Here is a 23,375-nt window from a genome sequence, read left to right as displayed (position 1 = left end):
TTCTTACGCACTAGAGCACGTTCACACATGCGCACTCTTCAAAAACGGTGCTTTAAATCTATTGACAAACTAAAAGACATAAAGGACATTTGTATGTCTTCTAAATAAAAGATACTGATTGTACTGAATGTCATCTTGCTTATTTGGCTCAAGATAATAATTTTTTAAGCCCACATGTTATAATAACAAGAAACTCTGCTTCCAACCACAGGTCGAGAGCTGTCGTTCCAACCACACAACTCTGCGATGCTGTTTGCGAATGTTCGTTGGAACGATGGTTTCGGGAAACACCGACTCGTTGAACTATGATGATAACGACGGAACTTTCGACCATAGTTGGCTAACGATGCTTTTGGGAAACGCACCCTGGTTCGGCTTAGTAGATGCCGCCAAAGCAAGTTCAAAACAAAGCGCGGCTGTACTGTGATTGGTGGCTTGTTTGACCAGTTACGTTTTTATCCACTCATAAATAAAAAGGAACGACTGATTTTGAAAATGTAGTAGAGTAAAAAGTAAGATATTTGACTTTGAAATGTAGTGGAGTTAAAGTAAAAGTCTCCCCAAATTTAAATACTTCAGTAAAGTACAGATACACAAAAAAGCTACTTAAGTACAGTAATGAATTACATTTACTTCGTTACTGTCCACCACTGGAACTATCCCTTTAATGTTTTACTTTATAGAATTATTGTATGTCATGATCCAGTTCCCCTGTTCTTGTCATGCTCCAATAAAATAAAAATAAGTAAAAAACGAATGTGTTTTCTATATTATGAATACATTGTATATAATAATAACAATAAAATATTAAAAATTATAATGTCAGGGATATATACAGCTAGTTAATTTTCAACTAATATTATTACAGTAATATACATCAGCTATGAATTACAGTAGTCAGTAAATTACTGTACACAAAAATTGCAGTAGCTTACTGTTATCAGGTTTTTACAGTAACTAGCTGGCAACAGTGTTGCATGTATATTACTGTAGATAAAACATGATAAGGTGTAACACTGTGTAATGACAGTAATTGTAGTAGGCTAACTATTTAGGTGGAAACTAAAAGGTACAGACAGATTGTAAACACCAAATGAATGTCAAGCAAAACCATTAATTACATTTGAAAAAGCTAAACAAAAGTTTGAAGAAAGAAAAAGAAAAAAGTTGTGGCTAACAGATGAAGTACTTTCTCTGTCCACAAGGTCGAGCCAAGCAAAGCAGAAAAAGGTCGTCGGCAAACCCATTCAATTCGAGTAGTTGAAGCGAGCGGGATGGGCTAATGTTGAGTAGGGAGGGCTTTGGGTTTTTAGGATCAGTTTTTTGGCAACACCTATCGAGCGACCACGTCTACAGCCCAAAAGAAAGGGGGTTGCTGTGCAGATGAGAACGAGGACTGAAATTTGAACCAACTAGAGCAATGAAAGCGAAATAGGTCACAAGATATATTTCCCAATGATAGTTGTTTATCCGGACACCGTTCTCTCAATGCAACATTTTCTGAGGTTAGCGAATAAAATAGTATGATTTTTGGCCTATAGAGTATCAATCAATGTGTTGCATCAGTAATCGATTCAGAATTTGTTTACAGTTTGATCAACTTCAGTTTTGTCCAGTTTCCGTGGATTTTGTACCACAAAAGTAGAAGGCGCTTTTCTTTTCTTTTTTTCTTGTCTTCTTTTCGTTTTTTTTTCTTTCTGAAAGCGTGGTTATGTTTTGACCCTTGTAAAGATAACTTCATTAAGACGTATTTCCAACTAAGGTCACTTCCACTGAAGAATGATTTGGAGCGGGTTTACGGAGCTGTCGCTCATATTCTTGGGCTTTCTGTGTGTGCACAGATCGACCTCTAAACAAGACACGAAACCCGAGGTGAGTATCTTTGCTTTCTGCTTTAGACTTGAGATAATTTGTTACTGATAACACATTCAAATCGGTATTTTGTGGAGGCAGATGTTGTATCTTGTGTGAAAGATACAGATACATTCTATCAGTAAAATGACTTTGTGCACCAAATATATTTATATATGTAGCCTAATGTAAAGAGCTTGATTTATATAATTTCGAATTCTAACTACATATAAATCTTGACTTGCTAACATCCATAAGAATGGCATGACATTATACCAAAAGATATAAAAGACAAAAAACACTTTATAAACAATCACATACCTCAAGGTAAAACCTTCGGGACAATACAAAAAACACTAATGCCACAACACTCTAGAAATTCAGTGAAATGCTTGACTGGTCAACACAGATCCAGATTATGATATGAAAGCGCCACTCATGTGTAACATACTTGACAAGATAAGACTAATTATTAAGGGTCCTTCCTTTTAGGTTAATGGGGTGATTATCACGAAATCTGTCAAAAACATGTCTGCATTATATTTCAATCCAAAATTCCTCAAGAATTTATATATATATATATATATATATATATATATATATATATATAAACAAAATCTAAACAAAATCTAAAATAAATAAAAAATGTGTTATATTTTAGCATCTTCAACATAGTCACCCTTTGCCTAGAATTTGCAGAATGTACTCTTGACATTTTTTCAACCAACTTCTTGAGGAATCACCCTGGGATGCTTTTTAAACAGTATTGAAGGAGTTCCCATGTTGGGCACTTATTGGTTGCTATTCTTTATTATTTGGTCCAGGTCATCAATTTCAAAAACGTGTTTTTTTTTAATAAAATGTTTGTTTTATAATGAAATAAATGAATATGGTGGCACAATTATATTTTGTCTACAAAACTCATTTAAAAAAATATAAGCATATGTCTTCAGATCAAAATATTTTAAGATCATGAGAAAAATTTCAGTCAAGTATTTCAAAACTTTTGACCAGTAGAGTGTATATATATATATATATATATATATATATATATATATATATATATATATATATATACACTATTTAAACTTAATATATATATATATATATATATATATATATATATATATATATATATATATATAAATAAGACTTCATTAGCTGGCAGTCAGTATAAATCAGTGGCAGATGTTTTGCCCCAGGGTTTAGCATTGAGAATCTGTGATCTCTCTGCTCAGCAATCAAAGTAACACTTAGAAACTAGGGCAGCAGTGCGCGATTCTGAATTAAGGTCATGTAAGAGACCACAGTGTTTGAAATGCTTAGGAAGCAAAAATAAAAATAAAAAAGGATGACCAATCACCACAGGAAAACAGGAAGAAATGTTGTGGCCAGAGGGTTTATTGGATATGCTGAGGATGAGTTTAGGGGGCAAGGGCTTTTTTTTTGCTACTAAAGGCTAAGGGATATATTGCTTGACATCTGTCTTTAGTTTTGGTCAGAAATGAGAGGAGGGCTTAGATGGTTTAACTCCATATGAGCACTTTTCTTCCTCACTTTTTGGTCAACTTGGGCTCACAGGAAGTCATCACAATCCTGTAGGAAGTTCTCCTGTTTCCTCAAGTATATCTTTATGCTACAGACCCATAAACACTTGTGATTTTAAATGCTATTGGTATTTATACCTCCTCCGTTTGTTGTGAAAACCAGAGAAAAAGTAAACTATATGTATACTCCCACACAGACAATGACATACGTTATTTTTGGTACTATTCTCGTTAATGACTGTCATGGATAAGTCACCTGATGAGTTTATGCAGTACTCCTAGGGATATGTCTGGCATCATAGTACTTCATTGGATAGTGTATTTGGCCACTGGTGTCTATAGTCACATCCTGGATTGAACAGAACCAGAGAAAAAAGGCAGGGGATTTTCTGTACATTCTTGACCACACTGCTATTTTGAACAGATGTGAGATATTGCCAACCGTAAGAGGTAGTGATGTAGTGGCAAAGTGGGGAAAGAACCAAGATGTTAATGGGGAAAAGAAACAAAAAGAGACACTTCAGAAAAGAGACACTAAAGAGATCTGTTTAGACAGGAAATGTGGTGGGGGTGTAAATTATGCAAGTCCGGATAAAGAATAGAAGTTATTGTGGGCTGTGAAGTGATGTAATTTCAGAAAAAGGGGAATAATAAAATGATTGGCATAAGTGGATGGCAAATTGACCATTTCCGGTAGCGCTTAAAAGGTTAGTTCACCCAAAAATTTGAATAAATATTTTTGGGAAAAAAAGTACATGAATTTATAAGGGATGTGTATATCTTAGGTCCTCTAACTTGTCACCATTTCTTTTAGGTTTTCCACAATTTTAATCTCCTTTTTGCCTTCACTAGCTCATTTTATGTGGTCCTGAGGTATAACAATTGAATTATTAAGTTGAAATATTCCACGTAGCCTCTCAAGTAATATGAGTTTAAAAAAGTGCATGCATAATAACTATAAACAAATTGGCAAAATGTTGTTTAAAATAGTTTTAGATGGAGTATAGCATGTCACACCATTTTCCAGTTGAATACATTTTTTCCTATCCCTTATTACAGCCAAGTATGCCAGGTGCAAAAATTTGAACCATTTGACCGCTCTCAGCTGGTGAATCCTTGCACACTGGAAAGTTGATTATTTACTGGTGTAGGTTCAGTCCAAGATTCCAACCACTAGTTTTCATGGGGGGGGGGATTCGTCCTTAAAGAATCACTATAAAATTCCAAGCTGGAATTTTATTATAAGCTGTTATCACATTAGACTTTTTTTTTTTTTTTTTTTGGAGGATGACAGTCCTAATGTTTATGCAGTGTTGATATATTTAGCCAGTTGTTAAGGTTCATTAGCATAACTTAGTGGCTGAACTGTATTATTTTATGATGCTAAGATGGATTTAGATTCACCGTGCATTCACCCAGACTTTGTGTTATTCCATTGGCCCAAAATAAATGGGAGTTTTAATGCATCACACAAAACTTTGAATATCTCTTGTTCACAAGCACTCATATATATCAACCTGGTACACAATTTTGTTTCCCAGAGAAGTGATAAAAACCTGTGAGCCCCAACTCTTGGAAGCTGCATTGCAGTTGGGCAATCTGATTGGAGTTTGTTATTTGTACAAGTTCTTTGCCTTTTTGTGTGCAATATACTCTACATCAGACCATGGAATGACTGTGGGCAGCTGGATTCTGAGACTATGAAAATGTAAGCATTTCCCATTCCTAGAAACTTGGTCTTGATTCTTAGTATAATTACTTAATCATAAACTGACCATCTTGTGAAGCTGGCACCACCAATGTGGCATACCAGAGTAGTAAAGTATTGTACAATCAGTCATACACGTGAATCTGATGTGTCCTGATGGTTTGTAGCACTTTGGGGAAGAATGAGTTAACTTTACTATGAAAGTTTACGGGGGCCTTTTTTTGTGGAAAAAACTGATGGTCTATAAGGAGCACAGGAAGTACTGGCAAAGAGAGTTGGACTCTGCTCAAATGGGTTTAGATAGATTTTACAACTTGTTTTTAAGAAACACAAGAAACGTTGCATAACACAAGGACATCACACATTATTTTTTTCCCTGTTTCATCTGGCAAATACCTTTTGTTTGCCAAAACACTCTTCATTATGCAACTATCTATCACGCTCTTAGCCATCCCCCACCATCTCATATCCTATAACCAGCCTTCTTTCCCTCATATGGATATATGTGAACCAACAATGAATCTTTGTTTGTGGTGTGGAGGACTCAGCTAGAAAAAACTGCACAAAGCAACGCCTAATGATGGAAATGAATGGGGAAGGATTGTCGGGGATTAAAAGAAATAGTTTACCCAAAAATAAATATTCTGTCATAATCTACCCACTTTCATGTCGTCCCAAACTCTAATTACTTTCTTTTTTTCCATGGAACGCAAAAGGTGGATTATTGAAGATTGTTTTTAATAGACTGTTTAATGCGTAAAAAAAAATAACACAGTTAATGCAGTATCCATTTTTTCCGCCCTCAATTCTCACTGTCATCTGAATCAGTTTGTGTCAAAAGCGAAACTGCATGAGATTGATCCACCGTGTGCATGATAGTGAATGAACGGCAGCCAGAGGAAATAATAGTTTTGAGATTTTGTAGTGTCTAATGCACTGGCAATGTACACTTGCGTTTATCTTAACAATTAAGCTTGAATTGTATCTGCACACTTGATCCAATTATTAAAGTCCAATGTAAAACGGCAGAAGATTTTGCCAAACTATTAATTACACCATGTCCACTCATTCTAGTATATACATGGATCAAAGATTTATACCTGTAAAAATTTGTCTAATTGAACATTTAACATATAAATGTTTGTATACAAATTTCAATATTTAAAAGAATTATAATAAATATTTCAAGTTTTGAGACAAAGTATAAATATATGAATTAATTATGCTACATAAAAAAAAAATATATATATTTTTTTAATGTAGCATAATTAATCGCGATAAATCACAGAAAACTATGCAAATAATTAGTTAAAAAAATGTAATCGATTCGAAGCCCTAAAAAACATATAGTAAAAAAGTAGAAAGTATGATAAAAGTGGTCCATACAAACAATAAAATCTTGTTATTTGCCCTGTTTCTCCTCGTGTATTCACGAGTTCATGAAAACATGAATAAATCATGTGATCTGGTTCACAAAACCAATCTAAATGATTTGTTCATGAATCAAAGTGATCTGGTTCTCGAGTTCAACACTATGATTTAATGACCTGGTGGCAACTCAACGGAGGGGAAAAATATCAGTGAATAATGACTGAAATTTCAGTCTGTTTCACACTCAAATCTATCACATGAAGATTTGGAATATAGCACACAAGACGTATTAATGGTGCCTTTTTAAAGCTTAAAAGCTTCAGTGCCCATTTAATTAATGGACAAGAGTTTCTTCAAAACATCTTTTCTGTTCTGCGGAAGAAAGTCATACAGGTTTGGAATGACAGAAGAGTGAGTAAATAATGACAGAATACATTTTTTGAACTTCCCTTTAACAAAGAAATATGAAATCCCACAGATGAGAGAAGACAATGAGTGGAAGAGGCAGAGAGAAATATAGACTGCAGAAGGAAGGAATAGAGTATGAGAGAAACAGGAAGTCCGTCTGAAAAAGTGCATTCAATTGGAATCCATGCCCTGAAGCACCTGATTGTGGACTTAATCACATCTGCTTCCAAAAAATACACATGAAAACACATTCAGGCAAAGACGACCATAATAGACAGAAAACATGCTGATCACACCAAGGAGCCTCTGCTGTTAACACTTTACTCACATGGGGGAAAAAAAAAGGAGACAAAAGACAGCAGAAGCGCATGTGATCCACATGTTTTACTCAATAAGAGCAACAGCTCAACGAGGCTGTACTAGGGCCCCAGGGCCTATTGGCATTGTTGCCCTTCGTTACTGCTGAGCTGTTAGAGCGTGGGTGGAGGAGGTAGGGAAGGAGTGATTACTGGATAAGAACTCAGTCTCTGAGGTTTGAATGGAATTAAACAGAAATTCTTTGGGAAATTACTGACTGATATTGTGGTTTAACTGGAGACATTGACTGTCCTCTGGAGGGAGTCACAGACAGATAACATATGACTTTTCATCATCTTATCTAGCAGTCAATAACATCATGATTCTTTAACTAGACATGTTTGTGTGCAGTACCTGAGAGAGATCTGACAACCTGTTCTATAAAGAGAGAATGTAGCTTCATTATTTTGCCTTCATGGAAAACAAGGTCATACATTTTAGAATCAGCATAGACCCACACATGACTTAAAGGTTTCTTTGTGTAGTATATTGTGGGTGAATAATAATGCCCTGTGTTATAGCACTTCTAATTGTTTTTGTTTCATGAATTGTGGAAAGGAACCTTGCCCAGTCCCTTGTGTTTTTGTAAATCATTTCAAGAAACTTGCCAGTTAAATAGTCAATAGTAACTGCCAAGCTAAATTATGCAGTATATGTGAGTTTACCTTAAAAATCAGGATTTAATTAATAATTAATTAATGTTCGGGGCCTGGATAGCTCAGCGAGTATTGACTCTGACTACCACACCTGCAGTCGTGAGTTTAAATCCAGGATGTGCTGAGTGACTCCAGCCAAATCTCCTAAGCAACCAAATTGGCCCGGTTGCTAGGGAGGGTAGATTCACATGCAGTGGTCGTGATTAGTAGTTCTCACTCTCAATGGGGTGCGTGGTAAGCTGTGCGTGCATCGCGGAAAGTAGCATGAGCCTCCACATGCAGAGTATCCACGTGTCATGCATGATGAGCTATGTGATAAGATGCGTGGATTGACGGTCTCAGAAGTGGAGGCAACTGAGACTTGTCCTCCGCCACCCGGATTGAGGTGAGTAAATGTGCCACCAAGAGGACCTAATAATTAGTGGGAATTGGGCATTCTAAATTGGGAGAAAAGGGGATAAAATATATAAATAATATAATAATTAATTAATGCCATTATTTATAGATTAGTTTTGTAAACAATCATCTAATTTTGTTAGATTACAAAAATGTATTTTGTATTTTGTGGCCAGACGGATTTCGGTGTGTGACCCCCTTTAGAGTGGTGGTGGTGTAGTGGTCTAAACCACATAACTGGTAATCAGAAGGTTGCTGGTTCGATCCCCACAGCCACCACCATTGTGTCCTTGAGTAAGACACTTAACTCCAGGTTGCTCCGGGGGGATTGTCCCTGTAATAAGTGCACTGTAAGTCGCTTTGGACAAAAGCGTCTGATAAATGCATAAATGTAAATGTAAATTTCATGTGCAACATCTACCTGACCTTATCGTTAGCTCAAGCTCCACTCATCACCATAATGGTAACACAAAAAGCATGCATGTAGTTCCAACTCAAAAAATTTTGAATGGATAGAACACAATGAAATCAAGTACTAAATATACTATATTAAACTAAATGTTCTAGAATTGTGTAGCTTTAGTTTATTAAATAATTGAACTAGTCGCAAAATCCTTTTTTGAGTTTAAGTGTTTGCTTAAAAGAATTTTCCAGGTTCAATACTAATAATTTTGACCCTCCTTTTGTTAAAAAAAAAAAAAGAAGAAGAAGCAAAAATATGTGTTCCAGTGAGGCACTTACACTGGGGCCAATCTGTAAACGTTAAAATACTAACTATTTTAAAAGTATAGCCACAAAACATAAACAACTAATGTGTTAACATGATTTTAGTGTGATATAATGGCTTACTTACCTTTTCTGTAAACATTTTGCTTTTTGTTTTTAAAGGAGGGACGATGAGTCTAAATCAATTTTTGTGGTAATCAAAATTATGCAACAAATGCCGTCAATTGAGCTTAACTTGTATTGAATACTGAATATCTCTTGAAGTGGTTTCTTGAAAATGGGCCTTTGTTTATAACTAATCAAGTTCAAGTCATGTCCAAATAGGGCCAAGTTAAACTCAAGACCGTGTCTGTAACAGTTGAGTCGAGACAAGAAAGTTAATCTAAACTGTAAGCTCAACACAAAACCATAACATCAATGTTTTAAGCTTATTTTAAACTTCAAAACTAATAAAACAATGTGTCAATGTATCAGGGGCACAACTATTGATTTAAGGATATAGTTGGACTTAAGACCATACTGAAGTCCGAGTCCGACCTAGAGTCCGAATCCGTACTCAACTTTCATGCACCAAATATATGTTGTACCCAATGTATTTGTGTGCTAGTGAAAGTTAAATTATTGCAGTTGACTTTAATGACTACAACCAAAGTGCTTATTTTAAACCACTTATTTTCTGATTGCAGTCACATAACAGATCATGAACGACATCATAATATGCTCTTATGTTCAACCAAACTCAAAAAAGGAAAACCCAAAGAAAAAATTTCAACATCTATAACAATTGTAAAATACATTTGTTAAATAAACATTTTTGTTACTGTTTAGTAGCATATCATTCTCTCTCGTTTTAGGCATGGCTACAGCAGTATGGTTACTTGCCACCTGGTGATCTCAGGACACATACTGCCCGCTCACCTCACTCTGTCTCCTCTGCCATTGCTGCCATGCAGACATTTTATGGCCTGAAAATCACTGGCAACATGGATCCAGCTACTCTAACGTAAGTCAACTGTTTGCATATATATAAAGGTTGAGGTTTTAAGTGATCATTTTTAGAAAACATTTTATTATTATTAACCAGTGTTGTCATGCCCAGGGTTGCGTTTCTTTGAAAGCTGACCGTTGCATGTCTTTGAAAGGCATTTGAATACATCCTTGTTTGGTTAACTTCATTATCCATGTTGTGGAAAATTGTCTCTGGATTCACCATACAATACATCACAAACAATATATAAATATAATTTAAAAAAGGCATACAAGACAAGACAGAAGGCAGACATCCTCAGGTGATAACTTTCTCCCTTCATGGGAGCTGTGCATTTTTGAGCACCTGTGGCCATTTCAGGAGATTAAAAAGATCTCTGTGGAATTATTTTGGAACATCAGTTTTGTGGTTGTTAGGCATGGAAGGAGAGAATGGAAAACTTTGTGCATTGTGTCAGCAATCCTCCACTGGTGTGCAATGGTGCATGGAATATGTAGAATATATGAGGACAGAAATTAAAGGCCATCTTGTCCAAACTCAATGAAATTAAATCTGTTGTGCGGTGGATGACCTAATGTATTGGATGGTTATTGCCAGGGCAATGAAGAGGCCCCGCTGTGGTGTCCCTGACAAGTTTGGAGCAGAACTGAAGAGCAACCTGAGAAAGAAGCGCTACGCGATCCAGGGACTGAAGTGGGATAAAAATGACGTCACATATTGGTAAGACACACAAATAAAAAATTCTGCATAATTTACTCACCCTCATGTTGTTCCAAACCTGCATGAATTTCTTCTGTGGAACACAAAAGGAAATGTTAGGAAGAATGACAGTTGCCATTCACTTTCATGCAATTAATGTAAATGGTGACTGTGACTAACATACTGCAAGATACATGAAAGACAGAGGGCTCTATTTTTGTATGCAAAGCGCAGCGCTACAACCGTGCACAACTTCTTATCCGATTAACGTGAGAGCACTAAAGTGCAATTTGTGCCAAACGCAAAGTGCAAGTGGGCGTGGGTGTATGCATGGTAACTGTGGGTTTATTGTATATTAATGAAGTGGCACAAAGCTCTGTTTGCTATTTTCCTGAAAAATTGGTCATTGAGTTAAGACATTTCAAAAACGCGTCTGTTTGCAACAGAAAGTCTAAACTTAGTTCCTGCAATTGCAATTTGGAGATTCCACCAGCGGTCTTTGAAAATATAGTGGAACATCAAATTATGTCCATGACAATCACTGTTGTAGCCATTTTATTCAACAAATATTTATTAGATTTGTCTTCAACTATCTTTAGGTCATGGTTTATTTTTCAATTATTATTATTATGTTTATATTATAGTGGTAATTATGATAATTTGTACTGGTATTTTTCCACCTGTTGTTGAGAGTGATTTTTAAGGTGGAAGAAGTGGGAGGGTTAAATATTTGGATTTGGTATACATTTTTTGGACCACTTTGTTATTTTGATTGTATTTTCATTTCATTTGAAATGTGATTTGAATTTTGAAATATTTTTGGTTTTCATGTTTCAATAAATAAATACATTTTTCAAAATCAAAATTGACCAGTAGAAGTGAAGTGCGTTCCTATAAAACCACTGTTAATACTAGCTATGATATGTGTGTCAGGAGATGAAAATGATTAATAACTCTTACATTCTCTATAATTTCACGGGCATAAATACAAATCCTGACAAGAATAAAAATGTCCATGCGCATAAAAGAAGCATGTCACTGACATAGAAATATGTCTGACATTCAACAGGGATGCAGTTAATGCACAAAAGAGCATAAGTCCATATTTCTATTCTTTAAATTAATTGCCTACATTCCATTTACACTACGAAATACTTATGAATGTGCTGTCTTTGTTTATATCACTGGTGCTTGACAGGAATGGACTATATAATAGGACCTTGTCAAGTGGTGCTTGAGAATTTCACCAATTTCACCAAAACCACTTGTACCTAGACTTTGTGCATGCTTTTTTAAAAATACCAAACTTAATGGCCATGCCCATTTACTTTGCGCTTACGACTTATAGTATAGTGCTGCATTTAGCGCTAGCGCTCCTAAGATAGGGCCAAGATAGTCAATATACATTTTTGGGCAAACTATCGCTTATACTCAATTCCCTTTCGATCAATAAAAGAAAAGTTCATTTTAAACTGTATCCAAACCATCTCATTGCCGATTAATTGAGGTTTGCATAAACATTTAGATATGGCTGTGGGTATGCTTCATTAAATACACACCACACTTATGGAAAAGCCATCTTCAGCCCTGCTATAAGATTCTGCTCCACTAAAACCTGGGCCAAAATTCCTGTGACTTGTCTGTAATGTAAATCACTTTTTTCTCCCTCTCTCCTGCCTATATTCCTCTTTTTCCTTTGGCATACTTTTCTGATTGCCTCTCCAATTCACCATTTCTTATCATCTCTTTCTCCATTCTCAGTATACAGAACTACACGCCAAAGGTTGGGGAATACGAGACATTTGAGGCGATCCGAAAAGCCTTCAAAGTGTGGGAAAGAGTTACACCTCTGCGATTCCGAGAGATCCCTTACAGTGACATCAGAGATAAGGTCGAGAACTTTGCAGACATCATGCTCTTCTTCGCTGATGGTTTCCATGGTGATGCCAGTCCATTTGATGGCGAAGGAGGCTTCTTGGCCCATGCCTACTTCCCTGGCAATGGCATAGGAGGGGACACACACTTTGATGCAGCAGAGCCTTGGACAATTGGCAACCGTGACCTGTTGGGTAAGGAGTGGAAAGACCAGTAGAAGTTAGGGAATACTCTGGACACCCTAGGGTTCTAACTTGTTCGACAAGTATTTCAGTATGGTTGGTGTTTCTTGTTAAGGCATGCATAAAAGTGTATAGATAAACTTATAATGGCCTGCTTTGGATTTTGTGTAAGAAAGCAAAAGGCATGCTCATACATATGCTTTTAGTGCACTGGGTTTGGCCCCAGGCCCTGACTCCGCCTTACCTTTTCATAAGATTGTTTGGAACATCTTTGTATGAAAAGCTTTATTTATTCTCTGAATTTCCCTGCTGTGACATAAATGCTCATATTCAAAAAGTTGTTTTGTAGTCTCTACTCAACTTTTGCCCCTCTTTGAGACTTTTGCAAATGTATTTTCTGTAGTTTTCTATATTGCTGAATCACAGCACAGTAAGAGAAGGAAATGAACTACAAAAGGATGTAACGTATAAAATAAGCAATAAAGAATATCCGAGCATAGCTGATGTTACAATGACTGGAAAAGGCCAGGTGGAAAAGACCAATAACTGCTTTATTGGTCAATAGTAAAAAAAAATAAAAAGATTTATAGAATGATCAAAAATTTCTTTCCTTCGACTATGATGGACACAGGCAGAGAGGCAACAAGAGTCCAAAATGAATAAATCTGTTACTTGGCTCCATTATAATTTAACAAATTAAGATATAATATACATTTCACCAGAGGTTTATTGTTGAGGAATAAAAAAATTATGATAAAAAATATTAAATATTAATTAATATTACGTATTTTTGCCGATATCCGATAATTCCAAAAAGCAATTATCGGCACTGATTAATCAGTAAAACCGATATATCGGTCTGATTCTAAACAGTGGTCTATCTGAAACAGTTGATAGAAACCGTATGTGTGCATGCTCACTCTTAAATCTCACTTGAGTGTCACTCATTACAGCGCAAATCTGTGTCAAACTCTTTTGAATAGCTCAATGGACATATATGCTCGTCATGATGAGTCATAATAGGAAGAAATAGTAGTTTATCCTGCAATAACAGCATTGAGATGCCTTTACCCAAATGCTTATGCGATCTGCGTTACTTCACCGCAAAATGCCAGAGAGGGTAAACAAGTCTTAATGACTTCTCACTGGAGCAGTTTTAGAGTTAATATTGCATATATCTATCTTGTTTGTATGTGATGTTGAACACTCAAGGTGTTTATTAGTTGTTTCCACCCAAGTTGTGAATTTAATATATGCAAAAAAACAATGTGCGAATAAAGCCACATTTCCATCCCATGTTGTTCAAAAGAACAAAATCGTCAATTCTGGAGAAATTGCAGCCACTGAAACACTTTTATTAATAAAATACTTGGGGTTTAGAGGGTTAACGATAGCTCTCAGTTCTAATTTGAATGTGCAATACACAAGCAGCATCCAAAGGTTAGTAAAAATCTATCCTTACTTAACCTAATATGGTTATCGTTTACTTTCATGCAGGTAATGACGTGTTCCTGGTGGCTGTGCATGAACTTGGCCACGCCCTGGGTTTGGAACATTCCAATGACCCCTCTGCCATCATGGCTCCCTTTTACCAGTGGATGGACACTGATAACTTTCAGCTTCCTGAAGATGACCGTAGAGGCATTCAACAGCTTTATGGTAAGAAAAACAATGTGAAGGTTACCCTATCCCTAAAGCTTAGTTGATCGTAGAGGCCAATTGCACCAATGGTTTCTACTATATACTACTAGGTTTACGATGCTTTTATGAAACAGATCCATTGTCTCATTAGGCTATAGGCATTTCATTTACATATATTCATTTAGCAGATGCTTTATCTACTTGACTTGAATGCTACAACAAAAGGTGATTCATCCTACATATCATGAAAAGTGCTACAATGAAAAGTTACATAATTGCTAGAAATGTAGTAAAGAGCTAGTACAAATATTTGCAAGCAGTATATAAAATAACCATAACCAATACCTCTCACTTATATTTGCTAGTAACATTAAACATTCTCATATCTTTGTGCTCTGCAGGGCCGTACACCGGAGTTGATCCACGACCGCCTGTCACCCCTCAGACCCCCCACCACACCCCATACCCCACACCACAGAGGCCAGGAGGACCTAGCTTTGGCCCTGATATCTGTGAGGGCCATTTTGACACCATTGCCATTTTCAGAGGGGAAATGTTTGTTTTTAAGGTACTAATGGAATATTTGTGTACATATTGAGTTGGAGTACATATGTACATGTATTGTATGTGTATTCATCAACATCCCTGTCTCTGTGTTTTAGGATAAGTGGTTCTGGCGTGTCCGTAATAATAGAGTTATGGAAAATTACCCCATGCCAATTGGACATTTCTGGAGAGGTCTGCCAACAACTATTAATGCTGCTTTTGAAAGAGAAGATGGAAAATTTGTTTTCTTCAAAGGTAGTGGTCCTCTTCTGTCCTCTGATTTCATTGGCAAAAACTTGTCCATCACCTTTAATAGGCCTGCTTCTTGCTCCAGTTACCAACAGCATTAAGTTTTATCTTTGGTTTATAGAGGACAGGCATTGGGTGTTTGAGGAGTCAAACTTGGAGTCAGGTTATCCAAAGACCCTAAGAGAGATGGGCAATGGTCTCCCCAAGGACAGACTGGATGCAGCCCTCTTATACACCCCAACTGGCAACACGTACTTCTTTAGGGGAAGCAAGTCAGTAGTTTTAATATCCCAAAAATAACAGTATGAGGCATGACTCAACTAAGCACAAAGGAAGTGTACATGTATATGAAACACTTACCTGTATGTTGCTTATCGTCAATCAGATATTATCGTTACAATGAAGACACGCAGTCAGTGGATCCAGACTACCCCAAATCTATGAGTAAATGGCAAGGTGTTCCAGACAACATAAAGGCTGCCTTCATGAGTCGAGATCAAAGTAAGTATTTTGTCTCTGTAATTATTTACTTATATTTATTTTTTTACCAACCTCCAGACTATGCATTTGTTATGCTTATTGTTTAATTGCATAATTGTTAGTATTTACACGTATTTACATTGAATTGTTGAAAACAAGAGACGGGACACAAATGGCTTTATCACATTTGTGCTTTTGCATGATTAGAATTAAACATTTATTTTTTGTTGTTTTTGATCAATAACTGACTGTAGAGAACCGAAAGGATCTTAAAAGACATTATTCAATGAGTTGTCCACAGGTAGTTTATTCAGCAAGAATTCTGCAATTAAATGTAAATTTTTCTCAATACTTTATTTATTGTTTCTCCACATGAACAGATACTATCATAAAATTGAGAAAGTATTGATTTTTTTAGTAAGTTGAAATAACACGGACTGATGACTTCAGCAGAAGCATTTACTGTACCACATACATTGAATAACCTTGGTGCGAGAGGTCTGTCTTTAAATGTTTGTGAGTTATCATTAAAAATCAGTTTCCCTATGGAGAAAGTGAATGGGATTTTTTAACTTTTGGAACCAGACTGTTCTGCTCCATAGTAGCCTGCATCCTCGCAATGCATTGGAGCTGTTGCCTGTGCCATTTCCTGATCCAATTGCCCCGCTCTCTTACCCGTTACTTTCCTGTCTCACTGTCCTATCCAATACAAGCCCTAACAAGTTATATCTTTCCTATCTAAAATTCACAGGTTACACCTACTTCTACAAAGCCAATAAGTACTGGAAATTTAATAACCAGTTATTAAGAGTGGAGCCTGGATACCCCAAGTCTGCACTTAAAGATTGGATGGGTTGTCCTGATGAAGAGCCCAAAACTGGTGGTGGTGGTGGTGGAGGAAGTGACCGTGAACGTGAGCGTGAACGTGAGCGTGAACGTGAGCGCGAACGTGAGCGCGAACGTGAGCGCGAACGCGAGCGTGAACGTGGCCGCGAGGAAGACAAGACTGGGGATGAAGGCACAAAGGAGAAGACAGAGGTGATCATAATTGAGGTTGAAGATGCACCCAGCAGCGGTGGAGGGGTGGCAGCTGTCGTTGTGCCACTCATGCTGCTGGTATGCGTGATCTTCACACTCGGAGCGCTGCTCTTCTTCCGTAGGTACGGAACACCGAGACGCTTACTCTACTGCCAACGCTCCCTATTGGACAAGGTTTAAAGAGGGGAGAAAAGAGGAAAGAAGTGGAGGAGAGGAGAAAATGAATAGTATGGAATAAGGGGACTTACAAAAGCAAACAAAAATGAGAAACAGAAGTCAAAAAGGGACCCTTTATTGTTTACTTTAGAAATGATGCCACTCTTTTTTATATTTCATAATAAGTGGTCTTAAAGGTTTAGTTCACCCACAAATGACAATTCTGTCATCATTTACTCACCTTTATGCCATTTCAAAACCTTGTGAATTTTTTATTTCCATGTGGAACACAAAAGATGTTAGACAAAATGTTCTAACATGGTCACTTTCATTGTATGGAAGAAAATTCAATGAAAGTGAATGGCGACTGAGGCTATTTTTCTGTCTTACATCCTTTGTGTTTCACAAAAAAAAAAGTACGTCAAAAAGGTTTGGAGACAGATTTCAAATTTTGGAGGGAACTATCACTTTAAACATTTTGCTTTCACACCTGTGCCGAGCTCTTCCTGCACGCTGAAAAAAGGCATATGGTATCTCTCCCCTCTTCTCTCAATGTCTTCTTTCCCTTCTGGTGTAGCCCATGACGCCAGCTCATCGCTGTTTGTTTAGCCGTTTTATAATGTTTTTTTTATGTAATTTTATAGTTGTGGTCGTTATTGTATGTCTGACTCATTGTGAATTCTTACCCTCTGTCAAATCAGTACTTTGACAGATTAACAGTAGACTTTTTACCTATCTCAGGTTGACACAACCTTACTAACAATAAAGTACCAAAAAGAACTTGGGTTTTTCCATGGATATTTGAATGTGGTATCGTGGTACACAGTTCCTACCATCAAGGAAAACCTGAAAATATCTAGCCACCTGAGAGTATCTGCTGTGTGCATTTTCCATTCCCCTTTTTGATTTGTAACTAGTAGCCCATAAGAAACCAGAGAGATTTCCTAAACATGTATGCTCACATATGTGGCCAGTGGGACTAAATTGTGCATTTTAAATAATGCCAAGCTATAGAAGGTAAAACATTTTTTTTTATTTTATTTTTTTATCAAATTCTTTGTTTCCAGGAGTGTTGGTTATTCACTGTCCCATGTCTGCCAAACATGTTGAGTGTTTCAAACATAATCTGCAGCCTGAAACTGAACTTTTCACCGGATGTTCGGTATGAATGCACTTGGCTGCATAGGAAAGCTATAGGATGCTCCCTAATTAGGGAATGACCTCCGGTGTGCTGTCTATCTGCTCTGGCCTCAGAACAGTTTTAAATGCACCTTATTTTCACTTCATATACATCCTTTGAAAGCAACATTTTGCAGCTTTTGGATGCATCAATTGATTCTCAATGTGATAATTCACAGTGAATATAGGATGTTTTAAGGAAAATGAGCCTATAGTCTACGTACGTGGTCATTGTGTTTAACAGCGTGCTGTTTCACAATAAATCGATACATTTTTTTAAATGGCATATCCGATGAAAGTTGAGACTACTCTGACACAAACAGGTTTTAATGTAAAAACTTAAGGAGGTCTCTTACCATATGTAGTTTTGCTGCCATTCCTTCCAAAGAAAAACTTAGCTGTGATCGGCACCAAGTTGTTTTCACTCAATGCATCAAACCATTGATACAATTTACTGACAGCCTAGAGTCTCCTGAACTGAGATCAGTTGATTTGAAATGAAATGAAATTATGCATAGCCTATAGCAAAGCCAAAACATAATGTTCACGCATGTGGGTGCTGGGTCTAAGGATGACTATGAGTGTATTTTTTTTCTGTTTATGCCCCGCAATATTCTATTGGCTAGAAAGTGCTCTTAGGAAGTGCAATTTCCCTCAAAACTTCTCTCTCGTTTTTTTTTTACATGCTTCACTGGTCAAAAGAAATGGAAACCCTGATGGCACTGGACATGTACCATTGCAATACCATTTTATTCTTTGATTGCCATATTCATGTTACCATGGAACATGAATATGGTAATTTTTGAATACCATGTTATTATCAGATACCACCACAGTACCTTTTGTAAGGACTCTCAGATGCACAAGGTTCAAAATGGATAGTTAACCCAAAAATGATGTCATAATTTACTCACCCTGTTGTTGTTACAAATCTTGAACTATCTCTTTAAACACTTAAACAGCACAGGGCTGTAGTCTCTGTGCCCCTCCCAACGCATGCAAACCCGCAGCCAAAGAACTGCCATTCCAAAGATAATTGATACTTAACTCACTAACAGTGCCTTTAGAAGCCTGCAAAGCTGTGCTGTCTGTCCATGTCCTCCAGTAGTATGGCTTTATATTGTACTGTATTTTAAATAATTACTATTATTGATAATGATGATGTCATTATCATTGACTATTAGTATTGTTATTGTTCTCCATGTCAAGAATGTGTTTTTTTTTATTATTATTAACAATTGTCATTAAAAATGTCCTGCTGGACAGGCAATAATGTATGTCTTATGAAGTGGCCTTAATTTTGGGGGAAGTGAATGGGTGGGTTTTGTATTTTTGAACTGAAATAAATTTAAAATAAAGTTTCAATGCTCGTGTTTACAATTATTCAAAACTGGTGGTGATTTTTTAAAAAGTGGAATATAAACTTAGTGAAAAAACAATAATAATAATAATATTTGAATGATGATGATTATTATCTAAAACATAGTGCTTGTCTTTCAAACCTTTATGTTTAAGAAATAAAAGATTTTCTAAGTTTTCTTTGCCGTCAGATTTTTATTTTATTTTGCTTGTTACTTTCTACAATTATTTTTAAAACTGTTGTTTGACATGTTTGTCTTTGTTTTTACCTTTTTTACATTCACACACCTGTACAACACTGATTTAAAAGGAAATTGCAGTTCTCTCTATCCTATTCTCCAGCTGTTCCCCTTAACCTGCATCCTATTCCAAGACTTCTAACTTTTCTTTGCCATATTTTCCAAACTACTCTTTGCCTCCAAAAGTCCCCTTTAAGAACCAGAACTCACATTAGGGAATCTCATCCAATGCCACAAATAATGACCACACAATAAGACAAAGTTCCTGCAAGACAGCCTCTTCATATGCTTATTTCTTTTGCATAGACATGCATTTCTCTCTTGTGCTATTGGTCCATGCTTTCTCTTCCATCTTGCTGGGACTCGAAAACACTTGGCAAGTGGGATGGAAAATGCAGGCTAGGCCCAAGGATTAAGTGAAACCAGGAATGATTATATTTCTGCAAACCCTTTGGCAAAGTTCGCAAGGAAACATATCTCAGTTATAATGCGTGTGTGTCCTTGAGAATAATTACACTTCCAGATACTGATTTGAGGCACAGTTATTCTCAATTGTATTTGGTATTCACTCAAATTAAGATAGATTTGGTATAAGGCATGTATTGCAAAAAGTGCAAAAAACTGTCTCGTTAATATTCTTGTTTTCATGTTTCATTTGCTCATATGGGGGGCATTAAATATATGTATGTTAAAAAATAGGAAAGAACAATTTGGCAATGAGGTAAAACGAGACAAAGATGATCTTTTTGCAGTTTGGAATAATAGTCTTTGCTTAATAGTTAATGTTTTGGCTCTCAAGGGTGAGTCACAAGGCTTTGGGGAAGCAGGGGGGATGGACATATGGAGGACAATGATGAAGGAGAATTCCATTAACAACATCTGGTATCCAAACTGCTTCAATAGCAGCACACTGTAGGACAGAGAAAGGCAAATGGCTTATTTAGGTGCATGCTGTTAATGTAATATAAATGAAAGGTCCTAGATTGCATTGGCACTGGATGCTCTCCAAAAACACTGTTCTTTTCAGATTAACAAAATAAAACGGCTTTTTTCTGATCAGGCATCTGTCAAAATATATGTTAAGTGTGAGCTAACAAGATATCCAGGAATCTGGACAGACCTTCAAAGTGGCTTAAAGGGATAGTTCACCCAAATATAAAAATGGCCATAATTTACTCACCCTTATGTTGTTCCAAACCTGTATAACTTTCTTCCATGTAACACAAAAGCAGAATGTTAGTTTCAGTCCCCATTAATTCTATATGCATTTACAGGAGTTTCTTTTAAACACCATCATTTGTGTTACAGAAATTAAGTAATAAAGGTTTTGAACAACATGAGTGCGAGTAAATTATGACAGAAATTTCCATTAACGTATCAGCCATTTGTGATTTGTAGCTCCAAAAGGCTGTGCTTAGTATATTTTTCAGTCCGACCATATCCCCATAAACAAGTATTTCATATTTTCCCCCTGTGCACGTTTCAAGCAAGTTTAAACTTTTCCCAGCTGATTCTGCAGTATGAAAAACAAACTCAGCACTTTCTGTGCTGCCCACAATTCCCTCAATTTCTCTCCCTCTTTCTTCTCCATGCAAGTAGATTTGAGTTTCCTCAGTTTTTGCACAGTGACTTTAACTCGCTTAACTGAAAATTAATCATTAATCGGCACCACAAACATTTAAAGTCTCTCTCTCAAAACACATTTTGCCCCAGTTCATCTCTTTTTTGAAGTATATGAAAATACTTCCATGCTTTTTGTTATCTGTTTTACCTCCACTGCTGTGCTTGTTTGGGTTAAGTCAGTCTCATGCTATTTAACATCTGCTTTACAGAGGTTCCACATATTTATTAATCAGCAAGAAAACACCAGTCTTTCCCAGACTAAAGAGGAAAAGGACAGGCTTTAAAATGTCAAATAAACAGATTAAAGTTGGCTTTCAAGCATTCATTGAAAGTATTTCCTGCCAATTACTTTTTGTTTGCTAGCTAGTGATAAGTACTAGCATGCTAGCATTGCACTAATCAAAACTTTCCTTCAGTGGATTAAGGCTCAGAAAACAAAACTTTTTATGAAGATGTTAAAATATGCACGATACATCATAACATCTCATTTAGACCACAATGTCTATGATAATTTTTAGCCAGTTAGCTAACCATTTTGAGGAATTAGCTGGTCAACAGGAAACCAGCTATAAACCAGATATTGTAAATTTCTAAATTAAGAGAAAGGATTATATGTATAAATAGAAATAAATGTTTTGAAAAAAAAATGTGGCAGTGATTTCGTTCATGGCAAATTCGCCACTGATCATTTTCACATGCAAATGATGCAAAGTCAAATTTAAGTCTTAATGTGGGTTACACAGTTTTAGTTATAAGCCACAAATCTACCAACAAATCAGACTCAGAAAACGTTCTAACACCCACTAAACAGCTATCTATAATGTAAGCCGACAATTCATGCTCTCTATTTTATATACATTTCCGAAAAATAAATGTAAACTATAGATAGACGATGAATATATACTTCAGCACAATGTGTAATTACAATTGTGTTTTTGTGAAGGCTATATTATTCCAATTTCCCCAGAACAACACAACAAAAACTATTTGATCATTCCAGCTTACACATCATATAGTGTGAGTGTGTGCCCTTAATAATCAAAGACATACATTAAGGGGTATGTAAACCTTTATGTGAGACTTTGCACATTTTGTTACATGTTGGTATAGGATAAATCTATGTAGGAAATGCTGAATATGCTGGAAATGCACATAAACTAGAGGCACCTGCACAAATGTGTTGAGCTATGGGAAACATACATCTACATTTAAGACAGCTGGGTGTGGTATGAGCAGAACAGTGGTTTTTTCCACAATGCCAGGCAATGTGAAAAAACACAGGTTGTAGGAAGTAAAACAATCAACATTTCTAAACTCATAGCTTTGGTTCTTTTCCCTCCTTTTTAAAGGTAAACATTTCCAAAGCGGGCAGGAAAGGGCTCCCCACCAGAAGCTGCTGATTCAGTCTTTTAACCTCCCCCTCTGTCTCACCAAAACCAGTTACCCTAACTCTGACCAAGTAAAATCCTCCAGGAAACTCCCCTGCTTAAAATCGGGCCTGCAATAGGTCAATTTTTCTTCACCTTATGACTTTAATGACTATACTGCCACAACAAAAGCATGAGGTATATGTTCCCCTTGTCTCAGTCTTGAATATTTCCTTTACCAGGGGTCCCTCTGTTCTCATGTATTTGTGTTGGATTAGATTATTTCATCCCTCCTCCACCTTACAACACTAAACCTCATATGGTTCTTATCTATAAATCCATGTCATCATCACAAAGTATAACTCAAAGTAAAAAAAAAAAACAAGGGAAACGGTTAAAATAAAATTACGCACAAGAACAAATACATTATTTTTTAACCAAATTGATCTTAAAATGTCTAACTATCAGGAAACTAATCACATATTCTGGGGGATTCAAACTGGGTGAACTTTATGTAAAATTTTAAGAACTGATCATTGAAAAATCCCTATTGATCAAACTTTATTCTGAATATTGTTTGTTTTAATGTATATGGTGGTAATGGTCTTGATAAAAGGCAGTGGTTTACAGCTTTTGTGTGATAAACAGAACAGCCAGATGTAACTCTTTGCATGAAGAATTAAAGTTTTTACTGCTTGAACTAAGTGGGTTTGGGGTAGCAAGAGAAGGAAATT

General features: G+C 36.3%; 1 protein-coding gene across 1 annotated transcript; it reads left to right on the top strand.

Annotated features, from left to right (window-relative positions):
• Window positions 1–1,341: 1,341 nt before the first annotated feature.
• Window positions 1,342–19,570, top strand: mmp14b (matrix metallopeptidase 14b (membrane-inserted)). The gene is made up of 11 exons (XM_052133918.1): window positions 1,342–1,505; window positions 1,763–1,872; window positions 9,875–10,023; window positions 10,606–10,728; window positions 12,469–12,776; window positions 14,262–14,423; window positions 14,807–14,973; window positions 15,068–15,206; window positions 15,322–15,472; window positions 15,586–15,701; window positions 16,432–19,570. Exons 2-11 carry the CDS (start codon window positions 1,780–1,782, stop codon window positions 16,896–16,898), a joined length of 1,875 nt encoding a protein of 624 aa, XP_051989878.1. The 5' UTR covers window positions 1,342–1,505; window positions 1,763–1,779; the 3' UTR covers window positions 16,899–19,570.
• The last annotated feature ends 3,805 nt before the right edge of the window (window positions 19,571–23,375 follow it).

This window comes from Xyrauchen texanus, chromosome 9, assembly GCF_025860055.1.
Source record: "Xyrauchen texanus isolate HMW12.3.18 chromosome 9, RBS_HiC_50CHRs, whole genome shotgun sequence".
Classification (NCBI taxonomy): Eukaryota; Metazoa; Chordata; class Actinopteri; order Cypriniformes; family Catostomidae; genus Xyrauchen; species Xyrauchen texanus.
This window is presented reverse-complemented; position numbering and strand designations above follow the sequence as displayed.